Source organism: Puntigrus tetrazona, chromosome 17 (genome assembly GCF_018831695.1).
Source record: "Puntigrus tetrazona isolate hp1 chromosome 17, ASM1883169v1, whole genome shotgun sequence".
NCBI classification, from domain to species: Eukaryota; Metazoa; Chordata; class Actinopteri; order Cypriniformes; family Cyprinidae; genus Puntigrus; species Puntigrus tetrazona.
In genome coordinates, this window is record NC_056715.1 from 5769892 (window position 1) to 5788349 (window position 18458).

General features: G+C 40.4%; 1 protein-coding gene across 2 annotated transcripts in view; it reads left to right on the forward strand.

Moving 5' to 3' along the window:
* bcl11ba (BAF chromatin remodeling complex subunit BCL11B a) overlaps window positions 1–17148 on the forward strand; it is a 47376-nt gene extending 30228 nt beyond the window's left edge. Inside the window, exons 3-4 of one of the 2 annotated variants that reach the window (XM_043263237.1) lie at window positions 12373–14232; window positions 16216–17148. In XM_043263237.1, the coding sequence (XP_043119172.1) occupies window positions 12373–14232; window positions 16216–16238 (1883 nt within the window). In that variant the 3' untranslated portion in view covers window positions 16239–17148. Of the gene's footprint in view, window positions 1–12372 lie in introns of both variants that reach the window. The other variant, XM_043263236.1, reaches the window with a different exon arrangement.
* Window positions 17149–18458: the final 1310 nt, after the last annotated feature.

Sequence of the window (18458 nt, forward strand, 5' to 3'; positions counted from 1 at the left end):
TTTGATGAGGAATGTTTGAGTTCATATTGCATTCTGTGATTTTAGTTTTTTCAATAATTGCAAGCACAGTTTGTAAAATTTCCGGCAGGGTACCTAATAAAAGTACTTTGTTTCTAATATCAATTTATTAAATGAATACACATTAGTGCATTTTAACAGAATATTTTGTAGATGTAATGGCAGTGCCTGTGCCCCAAAGGACTGGAGACTCATTACATCACACAGAGCCAGAGAGAGAGAGTTGAGCCAATAAGCAAGGCATATCATGTGGGGATGCTCCCTCTTGGGCCTGTACACTTTGGACCCTCTCACTCTGGCATGAGGGCAGACTGAAGAGGCTGTCCAAAAATCTGTTGGTTTGTAGTCCCGTGCAAATCAGGCTTATGGTGCGTTCACAGTGGAAGCACCAGTCATGGCATTGATGCAAAAAACACGGTTAGACAAAAACATGACATGAGTGGCAACAAAACAAACATCCTCGCTTTAAACATTTAGACAGTGATTTAACAATTAATACAACTGTTAATATTCACTAAATGGATGAGATTATCCATAATTACCTTGCCAGTCACTTGTGATGTTTTTGTTTGATTTAGTGCCCAGGGTTGAGCGGCATTTAGAACTGAATGCTATTTTTAATTCCTGAGTCTGAATTGAGGTAAGCAGAATTGCTATTTGAATAAAAGCAATAGGAATTTAACAGAAATTACAAGAACTGTATAAAGCTAAAATTCAAACATTTCAAAATTTTGTTCAAACTGGTTGGTGCCTAATCTTAGCATTAGCATTCGCTTTGACTGTATATTTCTATTGATCCTATTCTTATGTTTTAAACTCCCAACATTTGCGATTCTGAGAAGTTCTCTTTTGCATTTTGAGGCAGGTACAAGCAGGCAGGTGAGGCTGGTGCTACTTAAGACCTGTGTAGCAGGATTAGGAGGTTTGAATTGCCCCCCTTCCCCAATCTCATCTAAACGCTGCCCACTTTCTCGCTCTCCCCCTTCTTCCCAGTGCTGACCAGCCTGATGCCGATGTTAAGCCATGTCTGTCCCATTCACCTCTAATCCTTTTAATTTGTTAACATGACACAGGCTTTCATACACAGAGCTGCTGACTTAGGCCTTCCGCATTAGCTCGGGTTCCTCATCCAGAAACTACTGAAAGCATCTACCTTTTCCACACTGTCGCACACACATGGCCACACTTGCACACGGGCACACTTATGGTAATTTTAAAGCCTTATTTAAAAGCTGATGTTCTCCAGAGGGAGTAAATCCAGTGGACTGGTAATGACAGTTTGACATCCACCTTTCCCCCGTCCGCAGAGAGGATGAAGGGAGATGAGACCTTCTGTTCTCCTCTAGCTCCCTCTGCCTGACAGTGACCCAGCAAGCCACGGTTTCCTGACACGATGTTCAAAGTTCTGACCCACACGCGTGTGTTTGCACACACTCCCTGCCTATCTACCGCTGGCCTGTTTTGGAATGACATGACCTCATTGGAGAGAAATTGTTAATTCTTCTCTCCGCCCTGCCACTTTGCTGTCACTGGGTGAGTTAATGAATTTAATTCATTCTGATTTTCCTAAGCTGCTCAGCGTTCGTTTAAATTCATAAGAAATAATGCCAGTAACCCTTCAGCTCTGTACCCCCTCCCGACCTGCCTAATCCCTGCCTCCCCTAATCTCACGTGAGGAGATGGGCCGCGGCGCTGCCACATGCACCCGGATTTCGCTGCACACGGCAGAGGAGAGGAGAGCGTGTCTTTGTCAGTCAGGGGAAAAGCTTTAACACAGACAGTCATATAAATGTCAGTTCTCACGGTCACGCACTTTTCCTGTCAGAGATGAATATAAATAACATCCTTTGCGTGAAATTATGACAGGATAATGGACGTTCATGTTGGTTTATGGGAGTAGAGGTTTTGGCATTTTGCAAGGGCTCCGTGCTCCACCTTAAGCACAAGTCAAAATGGCTAATCACTTGTGGTGAACGTTTTTGAGAACTCTTAGTTTCAAACTCTGACTTGATTTGCTGTTTGCTGCGAAAGAAGATCTAGTGCTGCCAAAAAATGTCTAGGTAGCCATGCATTTTGCACCTTTAGCCATGCTACTTATGTGGAAGATATCAGATTGAAATTGCAAAAATTCTACTCTTGACAAGAATTTGTGAATTATTTTCTAGTTAAACTATCCAAACATTTACAGTATCTTTAGTACAGTATAATTTGTGCTATTTCACTGGTAGATTTTAAGTGTGAACCAGCAAACATCAAGACAAAGTACACTTTTAGTCAAAAAAAAAAATCAAGTTCTAAAAGTTGTAATATTTTATCCAGGTGAATCTATCTTGTTTTAAGGATCTTTAGGAACTCTGATTACTTCATTGTGACTCCTTTCTTCCTATCACTTTTAGTCCTGCAAATAAATAAAATTAGTGATAATGACAAAATAAAATACAGACAAGATGTGACATATATTTAGTTAACAGAATACTGGAAAAAATATAAAGGAAAAAGTGGGTGAAAAGTAGTGAGGTAGTACTGTCCAAACTGCTGAAGTGTGTTTATCCTCTTGAACTCAGCCTGTCCAGTTGGGGATTTGGCAGATAGGAGGCAGAGAATGTAAAGCAGATGTTAGCTGTGGGAAATGGCTGTGCGCTGTCCAGTCCAGGTCTGCACTAGTATGTCAAGCAGGCTGTAAAAAACAGCTGCTTCAAGATTCCTTCGCCTCATTTACACTTAGTAAATCACCCATGATTCCCTGCTCCCCTGCTGAATGCTATCTCTCCCCCTCAGATCTGCCCACTGTCTTTGTGGCAGACGGTGCTGTCCCCGCTGAGCACGCTCCGAGATGTGTAACTTTGCGGCTAAGGGCGGCGCTGCACTAGTTCACGATTATCTCCCCTTTCCGAAGCCTACAGAGCAGGTGCAGTTCTTCCTACAAGCGTACGTCAAATGCGTAAAAACCGTGAAGTGTTCCTCCATAAGAGAGGAAACTGTGGGCAGGCGCAGTTCTGGCTCTCCACAGCTTTGTTCGCAGCAGCACAATGCACCGGGACTGATTTGCATGTAATTGTTGCCTCCGATTTGCCATGATAGTCATAAACAAGACATTAGCAATTCAAGGTGAGGAATTAGAGGCCTGGGAGACTCCCAGATCACACACATGGTAATGAAGCCCCTGGCTTAATAATGCAAGAAATGTCAGGAAACTTTCCACAAGCTGGGCGGACGGGAGGGAGGCACCCTGTGCCTAGGGCTCATGTCATCTTTGTTCTAAATGCAAATCAGTTTGTCGTGACATTGACTCTATCAAATGTGGAGCGCTCCGACACCCCAGGCCCAGAAGCGGGCTGTCAGGTCTGGCTTAGTCTCCCAGGTCCACTGTAGCTCATGTGGCGGACTCTCTCGTCCTGCGCCGCCTCCTTCATGGCATTTTGAGTTATCGATCTGCAAAGCGGAGTACTTGTTTTTGTGTTTTTCCTCTCCGTTTCTTGTTTTTCAGTCCTCTTGCTGAAACACGTCAACACAGTAAAGCGCTTGAGAAAGTCAGTCTGTTAGCAAGGACTCAATCTGCCTAGTCTGCAGGTACCATGAAATACAAGGAATATAATCTCGACCTTAATAATTTAAGAACTCCAGTGTGCGAAAAAACTCCAGGCAGTTCAAAGAGAGATGACTCTGGCTCAGAAAGGGAGACTTCTAACGCTCGGGAAATTCCAAGGTTATCTGAGTAAGTCCTGGTTAACAGGATGTCCAGTTTTGAAGTGGGATTTGCAGTCCCATGTGACCAATTTTTTCTCCTTCTTCCCTTTGCTCATCTCCAGCATGAAAAGGCAGAGTCTCCCAAAATAACTCCAAAGGTTAAGATATTAATTAAACGTTAAGGGGCGAGAGGACGGATAATGAGGGGGACTCTTCACAAACAGACTGCCTAGTGCTCCAGTCAGGAAGCCCGGGATGAATGAAGGTACCAAATCAGTTGCTCTCCACTCTCGGTCTCTGCAGTCATTACACAAATTACCTCCCAGCTTCAATATCCGCCTGCACCTCTTGCAGTTGTCATAAGTAGCCCTGGTCATTAGAGTATGCTGGGTAATCAGATGGAACAAAATTCATCCCGAGCAATTAAAAAACACCTCCAAGACCCGGTGGCTGGCAATTAAACCTTTCACTGCGCATCTCGACCGTCATCGTCTTGGTCTTTTTTCTGCTAATCTAATAACTTCGAGCGAAGTATTTAAAAGCTTGACCTTAACACAATTCCTCCTTAAAAACAGATCGGATGTTTAGGCCCTTTTCTCCTAAGTTACCTTGCATCTAGTTCGTTTAAAAGCCTAATCTGCTTCAGCACATGACCCTTTTGATTTTGACATAATAAAGCATTTGCATACGTTTCTCTTATTTCACAGCACACAGGGTGTAGAGCAGGGAATGAATGCTGTAATTTGATGGCCTTGACACAGTTGACATTAATCGTAAACTGTCTAGTGATTGGCACTTCCCCAGCAATTGTCGATCTAGAGGTAAACCTGTTTCCCTCACAGACTGGTGCAGCCTTCCATAATAGCCATGATTTAATTTAGCTATTTAACCTGTAATTCCAGCAATATTTATTGAAGAGCGAGGGGAGAAAATTGGGCCATTAGGCGCTGAGGATGAATACATTGAGATGAAAATGAACACGCCTAACTGGTAGTTGACCTTCGCGTTTTGTAGCAGTTTTTATTAGCGCGGGCCACAGTAATTACTGCAAATTGAATCATAGAGAAAACTGAAATCATTCGGTAATGAGCATTTTTATTCGTTATTGCACTTTCCGACTGGGCTGTGAGGTTTGAAGTCTCCGCTCGGGGCCGGCGTGCGCTCCTGAGAGGATTCCAGAACATGGAAACCCGGCTAAATTAACACTGCCGAATATTTCTTCTCAGATCTGCGCCGTGAAACGGTGTTAACCAGCTTTTCCCGCTCACACCTCGTATGGGTATAAAGACAGTCATTATAAAAAAAAATCTAATTTTTTTTTTTAAACCAGATGATTCCACCCCCCCGGCCCCCAACCTGAGGTGATGTTTTGTTGTTTGGTTTGTTACAGACGCTGGCTGGATTTTGTTGTGTGCCATCTTTAAAACAACATCCTCTCGCATCCTCAGATGTTGTTTTTCTTAGCCGGGGAGAGATGGGGTGGGGTGGGGGGTGCCAATTTATTTGTGAGCATTGTCTTTTTTGGACGGCATATGGCACGTCCTGTAAGACGTTGCAAGATGCAAATTCAGGGGAGTCTGACTTTAAATGAAGCAGTGACAGTGACAGGAGCCCTTTTGAAGAGCACACATCACAGTACTCCAGGGAGGAACAGCAGGGGAGACCCACAATGCCGTGCGGCTCTCTCATTCTCTCTCTTTCTCCCCTCTCTGTCTGTACCACCCACCTCTTCCTTACAGTACAATGGCATTCATCATACAAGAGACCAGCGTTACTGTATGCACGCGGCCCTCATTTACAGGCTTATCCTGCACCCTGTCTTCCTCAAAGGGAGGCTAGCCATAGTGTCGAAATCCTCCAGCCATAACATCATCTTAGCTCTACCAGTGTTTACAGTCTCATTTTGTTTTTTATCTCAAGAGTCTTGCTTTGTTAGCGTATAGCGGTTATCGTGAGGTGACGTGCTGTGTCGTTTACGTATCCATGGATTATTTCCCTGTTCTCGCAAGGGACTCCAATTTGCTTCTTTTTTTCCCTTTCACTCTCTCTCCGTAGATTCAGATAGACAAGTATTTTGCCTCACAATTGCGTCTCTGTTTGATGCGCTCATCTGGTTGAATAGAGACGTGTGGCGATTCTTTACACTCAGCTGCGCAGTGCTTTGCAGCCAGACGCCGCGCTTGAATGAGGCTGCCGCCATGTTTCACGAGACCCGTCTCTGCTCCGCAAAACAGCAGCTTGAGTCCTAATTAATGGGACATGCGTCGCTCTGCATATCTATCCGAGGAGAATCTAACTTAATTTTCGAGCACGGTGTCCACACTAATAATCGTTCGACGGAATAGTCATCCCGAGGCCTGTGGAGTTTAGTCCTTCTAAATTATCATTAAGGACCAGACTACACTTAATCAATATTACGGAAAAAAAAAAAAAGTCTGCGAGAGCATGCTGGGATAGGGATGAAGGTGGAGCTTTTTAAAGACGTCTTAGAAGGCGTTTGTATGAGGCAGGGCCTCAAAAGCATCTTGCAAATGTCATAAAACTAGACTGTTAAGCTTTGGAGAATCCGTCAGATGTACTGAATTTATTTATTAATTATTCTGGAAATGTATGGAAAATGAAGAAACACTTTAGTCTGAGATGTGATTTCAGTGTTACTCTTAGAAAAATGACCCATAATTCCAAGCTGCCAAATTTAGCACATCATGGTGCTCTTAAATGCGTTTTCTACACAAGTACCCTTAACCTGTTCTTATTAACAATTACAGTAATTTTTCACTTTTCAGCAGCTTCGTTTTATTTTTGTTTCAAGCTGCAAAACGTTTCCAGACCGCCATGATGAAGCACTTATGTCTCAAAGGCGTCTCGGTCAGCGGCGTGACTCTCTCTGGATCTGTCTTTACTGTACTATGACAGTAGTTTCTGTTGGAAATTTGGATGGCGTAACTGTAAATGCCGAAAATGGGACACCGGACTCCCTCGTGGGCTCAGAAAAGCTACCGTGCACGAGTGAGCTAGTTTCTCGCTCTCCCTTTCTTTCTTGCGCGCGCTTTTCCCTCTTTCCTCTGTAAGCCATCCAAGAAGCCCCCTGCCAAAGCTGTGTGTGAACCACAGCCAAACAAAACACAGGCAGCCGTCCAGGCCAGCGCGGCACGCTTCCACTAATAGAGAGAGAAAAGCTTCCAGACCCAACACGCTACTTACAGGACGGCAAAATTCTTTACGCTAGATAATAACTTAATGACAGCCTAAATGAAGTCCCTATAGTGAAAACCACTGTCAGCAAATGAGCACCTCATTAAAAGATGCTATATCCCTTTCCTCCCCCCTTCCTGTCAATTTATAACCCGCCTTTATTGTGTCAAAAATCTCAAATTCCTGGAGATTTTTGCTCCTTTGTCCTCGCAAGACAATCTGGTTGTGTCTCGTTCACTAACACACACACAGACACACATTCGATCTATGCTTTCAAAGCAAATAATGTACCTAACAATATATGCCAAATCAAACAAAAATCTTTTTTTTTTAATGATACAATGATTTATGGTTTATTTTTAATCTCATTGAAGATGCAGCGGCCTTGCCGTTTTTTAACGACTACCTCAAAATAATCGTCACGGTAAATTTGACACTGACTGTGAACTGTAAAATAAAGCGGCGAATGCATGTTGAATAATTTTATTCCTCGTGTTTTTTTAGTTTTTTTTTTTTTTTTTTTTTTTTTTCATTTTCAGGATGAAAGCTAAAGTGGATCATTGTACCTCTCAGTGCGACGCTGAAACCTATTAACTGTCATCTTTTTATTTTTCGGTTAATGTGTCTTAAAGCCCGGCATTTGCATGCCGTTTAAGTCAGTGTGTGCGAAGAGCCACGATTGTTATTAGTGATAATTTCTCTTTAATTGAATTGGGGTCTGCATGCACGACTGATACTGCCGATGACACACACTTTCACACAATACCGTCCTCGTTCTCCTCTCCCGCCCGGCAGCTGGGCCTCGTTGGGAATATCTAATTGAAAATAGAATCAGCCAGTGCTCAGCATGAGAAACTAATCACTCCAAACTTATCAGCAGAATGGGCAGGCTGCTTTTCGGCCCTTTCATTTCCAAATCAGAGAAATCGGAATTGCCAGAATGCACTGCAACAATGCAACATAAAAAAAAAAAAAAAACTACAAAAAAAAAAAAAAAAAACAGTAAATGCCTTTGTGTGGAAATCTGTATTATAGGTCATGCCTTGTATATTTGTGGTAATTTAGCTTCATGCATTTTGTTGTATTTGCAAAGTTAAAAATGTACATATCTATACATGTATATTAAGACATAAAATCCAGATTACTTTTTTATTATAATTTCTTTAGTTTTGATAGTGGATGCAATTCTGAAGAATTTTATGGACGCTGCTCTGAAGTAAATTTTTGTTTTATAATTTTGTGTGTATCTCTGTGTGTGTGTGTGTGTGTGTGTGTGTGTGTGTGTGTATTATAGGCCATATTAAAATTCAATATTAAAAATATGAATAATATTAACAATAAAGTCAATAAAAAATAATTCACTATCCAATAAAATCACAGAACTTGGTGAAATCACATTATAATTGTTACGTGTTTTAGATTCCATTTTATATCGTCTTATACATGTATTTATGAATGTGTGTTTTAGGTGCAATCTGTAGCATTAGTAAATTCATTAGTAATAGTGCTTTTATTTATTTTTTGTAAAATATTACTTTTATAAATGTGTGTCTCCCAATTTTCATTGTAAATTATTCTTTATGGTTATTTTAGTTGTAAATGTGTGCATACGTTTGCTGATAGTGACTGAAAATCCAGGGATACATCCAGCTAAACCTGAGCAGTGTTAGTAGCAAGAGAAGTGATGCAGGTTTTCTCTCCCGCTCTCTCTCCCCCTCTCTGCCTCTCTCTTCCTTTTTTCATATGGAAATGTGAAATAATAGGGTGATTAAATAGAGCTGTATATTAAAGTACAGCTGACATTAGAATTAGCATAATGTGCTCTCGCCTCGGGCTGCATACTTTATTTGCCATCTGCGTCGGACTCCAATCCCCTCGGGAGTGCAGGCGCTGAACACTTCTCAATAAACTCACGCCCGAGTCCCTTCAGCACGGCCACAAATACCATTTCAGGCAGCGGCCATTGATTCGTCTTAATTGTGGGGCAGAAATGAACATTCGGCCCCCTGATGACTTCTGTTTGTCTGCGTGAGGATCAGCTAGTACAGTAGCCCGTGTTTTACGCCCCGGTAGTTAGCATAGAGAAAGGTTCTCTCTCTCTTTCTCTCTCTCTCTCTCACTCACTCACTCACACACACACACACACACACACACAGTGGAAAAGGACAGTGCCTGGTAAACACAGACGCTACTTGTTTTCTAGGCCTCCTTTACATGGAGCATTAGTCTTTGAAAGCATCTGCCATAAAACAACGAGAGGAGGTTGGAGGATTGTGTGTGTGTGTGTGTGTGTGTGTGTGTGTTTTATGCGTGTATGCATATATGTAGGCCTTGAGAGGCTGGGGGGGAAAAAAGATGGCCATTGTGCAGAGCTTACGCTCTGTCCACTGTAATTAAGTCAAAGGCTTTACAGGACAAGGGTAGAGGTAAACAGATGTTCTTATGAATGCACATCAGCCACATAATAACATCTAGTGGGGAATGCTTTTTTTTTTCCTCAGCAAACCTTTAAAATGCATTTAAGTGCTTATAAATGTTTCATCTCTGAAGGGTTTTTTTTGTTAGTTTTTTACATTTAAAAGGGCATTGATTGCACATTTCTGTCTAAGTGTCATACATACCAGCTAACACACATCATCTGACAGAAGCTTTTTGTTAACATTCTCCACATTACATTTTTTTTTTTTGTATATTATTATGGGATATTTAAACTTAGTAGGCAAACGTTATTGCAGATTTCACTTATCTATTGTAGTAAATATGCACCTTTCAGAATTGGGACTGATATCAAATACAGTAAATTAGTTTACGTTCAAGGTCAATTTGATCATAGCAAAAATTATTAGTATTAGTGTTTGCTCCAATCTGTAACTGATGTCAGCATGTTTTTTTTTCTAACACTACTAAAGGAATGAATGATTTTTCCTTGAGGACATTTAAAGAATTTATTACCTTTGCTTATGATCAGATTTTATATGATTAGGAAAAGTCATTAAGAATCAACCTGATATTTAAAATCGAAATAAAAGTTTCTTCAAATGCAAATGGATGCTATGATATGCTGTAAAAAAATCACTGTGATTTTAACAGAAAAAAAAAACTGAAAATGCTACAGTAAAACCTGTTAAATGGTTAACGGTAAACTGAAGTTCCCAGAATTCCTTGTATTGCATTTAAAATGGTTTTTTTTTTCTTTAAAATCAGTTTCTTATCAATTATGTTTATTAGGGTTGTATGTTATATCTAATCTTGTTAAATTAGAGTCTCACCATTATGGTGTTTAGTGTTTGTGTAAATGGCACTGTTCACCTTCTACGTATGTTTCTATTTAAAAGCTGCTTGTGAAGGGCTTTGATTCATCATGTGACTTTCTCATTACAACCCGCATTTGGTGGTTATCAGTGTACTTCAAATGTACAAAATAGATTTCAGTACTTTAATAAGTTGGTATATTAACATTACATCAGTTAATGAAATGATGGTATTTAACTGTAAATTTAATTTGTTAGCATATTTTTTTCATTATGGTAAAATTCTGGCAACCACAGCTGCCAGTTTTTCATTGTAAATTGTAAAAAAATAAAATAAAATTACAGTGTACCTGGGCAAAAAAAATTTTTTGTTTATGTTCTTAATGTGGCACTTTTGAAAATGTCATACTCATTTTTTTACTGATTTACATTTTTGTCTGCTTACCATTCAAATTCCTTGATGAAGTATTGCATCTCGGTATACCAATAAGATGAAGCTTCAGGCTATTGCTGTATATAATCCCTTGTCTCTGTTTCTTTCAGATGAAAACACACTCCCCTGTTTAGCATTGCTCTTCGGCAGCATGTAAAGGAATGCTAGAACAGATACTAACCATTCATTCTCTCTGCTCTTTTTGATCCTTCACAATGGCCATGATTGAAATAGACACCCATGAGGGCTTCCTAGTCCCAGCTCCTCTGAGCCCTGTGTGTGACTGCCGCCCCATTGTTCTCTCCGAAGTCGCTTGCTCTCGCACACATACATATACATGAAAACACTCATAAAGGTACACAAAGCACAGCCAGAAATCAAATACCCAAACAATTACGGCAGCATATGTTTTTTCTGCGTACCCTAAATTGCTGCATTAGGTCAGAACAGCAAGCTTTCATTTAATAAATAAATGAAACTCATTTCCTAGTGCACAATTACCATTTCGACTTTGTAGATCTTTTTCTTTTTTTTTACACCAGTGCCCCTGGAGTACAGGAGAGATGGTTTAGCATCCTTTTTCACTGTATACTCAGTACACTTGGCTTGTTTGTGCTGCCATGGTAATGAGTCCCCTTTGCATGGCGGAACTGTTGTAACAGTGAAGTTGTAGCATCAATTAGTCATGTATAGTTAAAGCTCCAGAGCCCCACCAAGCACAGGAGCCACTTTTTAACACATCCTCTGATCCGAGAACTGATGCTGATCACACTTTACCTGAGCTCAGAGTGTATGCAGACTTCACACGTTCACTTGCTGGTATTTAATTATATGATTAAAACTGTGGAATACGGAATAAAATTGTTATCAGTGAAACGGTGCAATTAATTCACTAGTGAGCCATTTTTTTTTCTTCTTAATCAAACTTGCTGTCAAAGTAAAGCAGTGATTTGCTGTGATGTCATTAGGGGGGAGGGGCGTTCCAGGAAGTGTAACTATAGAATAAGATAAAAACGTGAAAGGAAGTAAGAAAAACAATCTTGAGAAATTCTTAATGGAACAGTAAATAATACCCTTGAGCTGTTTTAAATGCCACAGACTTTAACACTCACACCGGTGTGCTTTTTTTCCCCTCAGCCTCTTAAATCACAGGCAGTGTTTTCACTCTTTATTTGAAACCATTTATCTTGATGTGCGCTCCCCCTTCCCCCAACCCACACCCTCCTCTCTCATTTTTTACTCGTTTCTTTGAGGGGACAACTTAAGTTTATTTGTTTGATAGTGATGAGAGTCCCCTAAATCACAGTTTAAGTTGTACTTCTCCAATTTGGTGGCATATTACTCTGGCATCCTAGGACAGTCTCAGTGCTTGGAGGGTTTCCCAGTTTAGAGTGTTCTTGCCTGGCATTATGCTTCTAAAATGAGTCAGCCGTTTGTAAAAGCGAAGATTAAAGGCAAGTTGAAATAGGGAATGCAATTTTCCCATAGCTCTAAGCCTTCGTGGAGCAGTATGGCAATGCACTTGTCACAGCTCTGTTAAGTATGAGTTGCCCTGTTCATATGACAGCCTGATAGGTGAACGAAAATGGCTATAACCCAAGTATCAGATACCTCAAAGTTGGTTCTTTCTAAGATGCAATAAAGCTTAAACATATGCCTCATTCTTCATCGAGTCAGATCTACTTTTAGTGGGTAATTTAACAAGACTAAATTTCTATCGTTATGACAGAAATGTTGTGGAAGCTCAGACATAAATAAAGATCTTTGTTGTTTTCTGCTTGGTTGCAGGTAGAGATGAACCTTCGAGTTACATATGCACGACGTGCAAACAGCCCTTTACCAACGCCTGGTTCCTTCTGCAACACGCTCAGAACACACATGGGATCCGCATCTACTTGGAGACCAACCCCTCGAATACCTCCCTGACCCCACGGATCACTATTCCTCCCCCCATTGGTGCTGAATCCATACCACAGTCCCCGTTAACCAACTTTTTAGGGGACAACAACCCCTTTCACCTCCTACGGATGACTGGGCCCCTACTCCGAGAGCCCCCACCTGGCTTTGTGGAAAACCGCCTCCCAAATACACCTCCCTTTGTCAGCCCCCCTCCTCGCCATCACTTAGATCCTCATCGCCTAGAACGCCTTAGCGCAGAGGAAATGGGTTTAATCTCCCAGCATCCCAGTGCCTTTGAGAGAGTGATGCGCATGACACCCATGGCTATGGAATCCCAGTCCATGGATTTCTCCCGCCGACTTAGAGAGCTCGCTGGAAACAACAACTCCACTCCACCGCTGTCACCAAGCCGTGCCAACCCTATGCATCGTCTCCTCAATCCCAATCCCTTCCAGCCCAGCCCGAAGTCACCCTTTCTGAGCACCCCGCCGCTACCTCCAATGCCCCCCAACAGCACCACCCCACCACAGACACAGGGCAAGTCAAAGTCCTGCGAGTTCTGTGGCAAGACCTTCAAGTTTCAGAGTAATCTGGTTGTTCATCGACGAAGCCACACGGGCGAGAAACCCTACAAGTGCCAACTGTGTGATCATGCCTGTTCTCAGGCTAGTAAACTAAAACGCCACATGAAGACCCACATGCACAAGTCTGGCTCCATGACAGGGCGTTCTGATGACGGCCTGTCCACCACCAGTTCACCCGAGCCAGGCACTAGTGACGTCACTGGGGAGGTTATGAAAAACAGAGATGGCGATTTTAGAGGTGAGGGCATGGGCGCTGATAATGAAGAGGAGGAGGAAGAGGAAGAAGAGGAGGAACTAGAAAATGAAAGTAGGCCTGAGTCAAACTTCAGCATGGACTCTGAGTTCAGTCGTAATAGGGAAAATGGCTCAAAGCCACCTTCGGATGAGAAGAACCTCTCCTTGGGCAAGATGGTGGAAAACGTAGGGCTCAGCTCCATCCAGCAGTACAATAACTTAATAGTCGACAATCGGAAAAGGCTTCCGTTCTCCAAAAGGATGTCAGAAGTGCAGAGGGATGCAGGTGATCATGATTCAGTAGCGGGGGAAATGGACCAAGTGGAGCGGGCGACTGTAAATGGAAGGAACTGTGGTTCGGGTGACTCTTTCTCAGGCCTGTTTCCCCGCAAGCCCACTCCCATCACTAGCCCCAGCCTCTCCAACTCCTCTAACAAGAGGATCAAAATCGAAAAGGATTTAGACATACCCCCAGCCCCCCTAATCCCATCTGAAAACGTCTACTCCCAGTGGCTAGTGGGCTATGCAGCATCCCGCCACTTCATCAAAGATCCCTTTCTTGGCTTCACCGATTCCAGACAATCTCCATTCGCCACCTCCTCGGAGCACTCTTCCGAGAACGGCAGCCTGCGATTCTCTACGCCGCCAGGGGACCTGCTGGACGGGGGCCTCTCTGGCCGCAGTGGTACCGCTAGTGGAGGAAGCACCCCACACTTGGGTGGGGGACCGGGACCAGGCCGGCCCAGCTCAAAAGAAAGCCGGAGGAGTGACACCTGTGAGTACTGTGGAAAGGTGTTCAAGAACTGTAGCAATCTGACAGTGCACAGACGCAGCCACACAGGCGAGAGGCCCTACAAGTGTGAGCTTTGCAACTACGCCTGCGCCCAGAGCAGCAAGCTCACCCGCCACATGAAGACACACGGCCAGCTCGGTAAGGAAGTGTACCGCTGTGACATTTGCCAAATGCCCTTCAGCGTCTACAGCACGCTCGAGAAACACATGAAAAAGTGGCATGGGGAACATTTGATGACGAATGAGGTCAAAATTGAACAAGCAGAGAGAAGCTAAGCCAGATTTCCTATTTTGCCTCACAATTCCTTGATTATAAAAGGGGTAGCTGGATACTCTGTTTTTTTTTTGTTGTTTTTTTTTCCGTTTGTTTGATGTTGTTTTTTTTTTAATCAAGTTAATGGTCTGAGTTAGTTTTGTCCTAAGAAACTGCCATCTGAGAATGATAAAGACATTAAAGAAAATCCCCCAAAAAAAAAAAAAAAAGAAAAATTAATTTGGAGCCGCTATAAACCGCCTATCTATGAGTGGATACATTAGACAATATTTTAAATGGAGCCTTTAACTGTGCAATAATTTCTGTATTTATTGGATTTTTTAAAAATGTTTTGGCATGTGCAGGTTCTTTTTTATTTCATAATTTTTTTATTCCATTGTCTTATGATTTATTTTAAATGCTGAGATATTGTTTAAACCCAAAAGACATCCTGAGATTTTTGTTTGTTTGTTTTTAGCAAAACAGAGTATCGTTTGAGAAATCCATAGGCCGCTGCTTACAATGTAGATTATTTAAGCTACACATGTAATTTCTTGAAGAGAAGCCGCATTCAATTTTCAAAATTTGAAAGCTGAATTGAGAAAGCTTTGCCTTTCTTTTTTTTTTCCTTTTTTTGTTTATTATTCACACTTACGAAATGAGCGGACAACAATCCTTAGACCTTGTAGCACGAACTGATTTTAAGCATGTCAATCTAATTGGAAATGTAGCACTGAATATCAGTTCTAACAGTAAATCTAAAGAGAACTGTGAGACTGAAGACCTCCGTCTACTCGAAATCAAGGAGAGGAGACTATAAAGACAGAGAAAAGTGAAGGCAGCTGCTTATCGGTACCTAGTACCGAACCAGACAACGCTAGTCATAGTATGGATTGTGTTACAGGTCTCAATAGTCAATTTTAATTGCCAGCACCCTTTCCATAGACACTGCACTTAATTAAACCCCTCTTGATTTAGCTAAAGAGCACAATAGTAGTAGAAGGAAGACGGCTTTAAAACAACTCAGGGTGAGCTGCATAGCTACTTCTGCCAAGTCTGTTATCTGATCTCAGCCGTCTTCTCTGATAAAGCAGTCCAGTCCTCTGGTTCAGCTCATTCACAACCCTTGTCTCGTCTCCACACTTCATATTACACTGCCAACCACCCCTAAATGTCATGAATCAACTCCATCTTTCCCATAAAAGTGGCTTGTCATACTACATCGTTGTTAAGTTAAAGGGACAGACATCTAGGCCAGAGGATGAAGCAGTTTTCGTACACTAGGAGAGTGATTTAAACACACACACACAACCATCCACACACACAGGAAGAGAAAGAGAGAGAAGAATCTTTACAGTCCAATTCGGGTTAGTAAACCTAAAAGCACATTAGTCAAAAGCAAGGCAGCACCACTGTTCTGTTTCTGTTTACTGACATTTAAATCTAAACATTGTTATTTTGTGTTCAGTTCTGTTGTTTCATTTTTGGGTATTAGGGTCTGAGGTTCTAGACGGAGTCACCACTTTAACCAGATTAGATTAGAATTAATTCAGTTATACTTTCAGCAATGTTGTCATTCTATTACGATGTTTCTTAAATCACTTGAAACAGCCCTATGCATTTTTGTACATATATATATATTTATCAATCATTTTGAGAAACAAATTTATACTGCACAGTGAATCTGATTATAGTCATAAAACGTGTATGATATTGACTTGATCTGGTTAATCTGGTCACGTCCGGTGTGTCAGAGCCATCAGCAGGTATGCAGATTAGTCAATTGCACAGTAAAGAGTGTATGTCATGACCTGTTGAGCGTGTGCTAAAACAGTAAGACAATTTTTTTCTTTCTTTCTTCTCATTCAGGACTTCCTGTGATGTGTAGTTGAACGCATTCTCAGAAGTAGCAACACGCTTACAGAATGCACAGCTGAATTTTCCCTTTTCTTTTCTCTTCTATCCAACTGATTTATTGGCAGTTAAACAGCCTTCTTTCGACAAGATGCCCTAACCAGCGCAAACGATTGAAGCGAGGGAATATCGTGGTTTTAAAAAGAGCAAAGCAAACTAATGAAATAGAAAGAGAGAGAGAGAAAGAGAAAAGTAAACATACGCAGCTCTTCGCAGTTGACCCGCACTTTATTATTTTGATTTACATATTTGAAAACAATAGCGAAAACGGCTTCTGAGCAAGAAATTATGTTAAAATACAAATTTATTGGGCCTTGCTAGAGGGAGCATCTGAGATTGAAGTGCCAGTGTTGATAGGCTTGGCTTTCACAATGCTGGCACTATAAAAATGAAATTAATTTATTTGGACAGTTTTTGTACTGCCATTCAATTTGACATGAGTGTGCCTTGAATACTGATCTTCCTATTTATTGTCTTATAAGACAAATGCAACACTTTTGTGAAGCAAAGAATTGAGAAAAATAATAATAATAATTTAAGTCCATGTGGTTTTAATTTGCTTCAAAAAAAAAAATAATGATAAAAACACATACGTAGGTCACTTAAAGAACTAAGTTGAACTAAAATGAAAAGTAGCCAGCACAATACTAACGTGTGTCTATGTGTGTATATATGTATGCATATGTACATATAACTGCACAAAAACACACACACAATAGACAAATATATAAAAATATATATATATATATGTAAAATTTTTCACTTCAGGACAAGACTGCGTCCCTTGAAAATAATGGATGATTCTTTTGCTACAAATAGTCAAGGAAGAGACTGGACAAAAATCAGGAACTACAGAAACTTAAAAAAAAAAAAAAAAAAAAAGAAAAAGAAAAAAAAGAAAAAGTAAAACGTTTAGTGCACTCTGTCTTAAAATACGTTTACAGTATTGAAACAAGTACAAGGGTAAAATGATATTTCTGTGTATGTGTGTTTTAAACAATTGAGAATTTTTTTTTTTTTTTTTTTTTTCTCAAGTTTGCTTATAAAGTTTCTCTGAATGCCATAGTGGCGTGTGTATATTGGTTTTTTTGGTGACGGGATTTTAACTATATATATATATAAATATATATATATATATAAATATATATGACATTTCTCTTGTTTACTGTAAAAGTATACCAGTATTTGTAATATTGGAGAATGCCTGGGCATTTTAAAAAAAAGAAAAAAAAAAAAAAAAAAAAAAAAAAAAAAAAAAGGAAATAAAAGAAAAAATTTTTCCCAGTTATTATTTCTTTACGTCTTTTCTTTGTTTTTCTTTCTTTGTTTTTTTTTTTTTTTTTTTTTTTTTGAAATAAATTTCATTTTACAGTCCAATTTAAATTGTGGGTCTTTAAAATGTTTTGTCACTGTAACTGTAAAAGTCTTGAGTTTTAGTAATTTTTCTGCCTTGGGTGTAAGAAAATAAAGATTAAATTGATTAAAAGAGAAATGCAATGGGGCCAGCGACATTTATGTATGGAAAGATGATCACAGGAAAAATACTGAGGTTCCTGTCATGTGTATCTTTCTGGTTTCTTCTTCGGTAATGGATTTTCTTAATGGCTGGAATGAAATACATGTGTAGGCACTATGATGTGTTTATGTGTGTGTGTGTATATATATATATATACTGTATATGTACACACATTGGCAGGATACAATTGTGAAAATTAAAATTAAAAATGTACAGATGAGTTTAAGAGGTTGTCTGACCTTTTACTGTAGCTACATATACAACAGTAAATGTTTTGTTCACTCTTATCTTGGTTGTAAATAATTTTATATGCTTGCCCAGACTTTGTTTTGTTTCTCTCTCTTTCTTGATCTTTTTCCTTTTTTATTTTTAAGTTGTGTGTTCTTACTAGCACTGCAACAGTCTGTCTTTTTTTAAACAAAGCCCCCGACTGTCCTCTGATTTGTGGGGCGTAATACCTGATTTCTGGGGCCTGTAAAGTTCAGGTCTTTTAGCATGAGAAGAATAGAGCACAAATACAAGATGTTTTACCTGTCCAAGTCATTATTGTGTCATCATTTTCTGATCAGGAAGTAAAGAAAAAGGTCTGGAAAGTTTGGAAGGTCTTTCTCTCTCTTTCTCTCTCTCTGTCTGTCTCTCTCAGTCTCCCTCATTCTGCACACACACACACACACACACACAC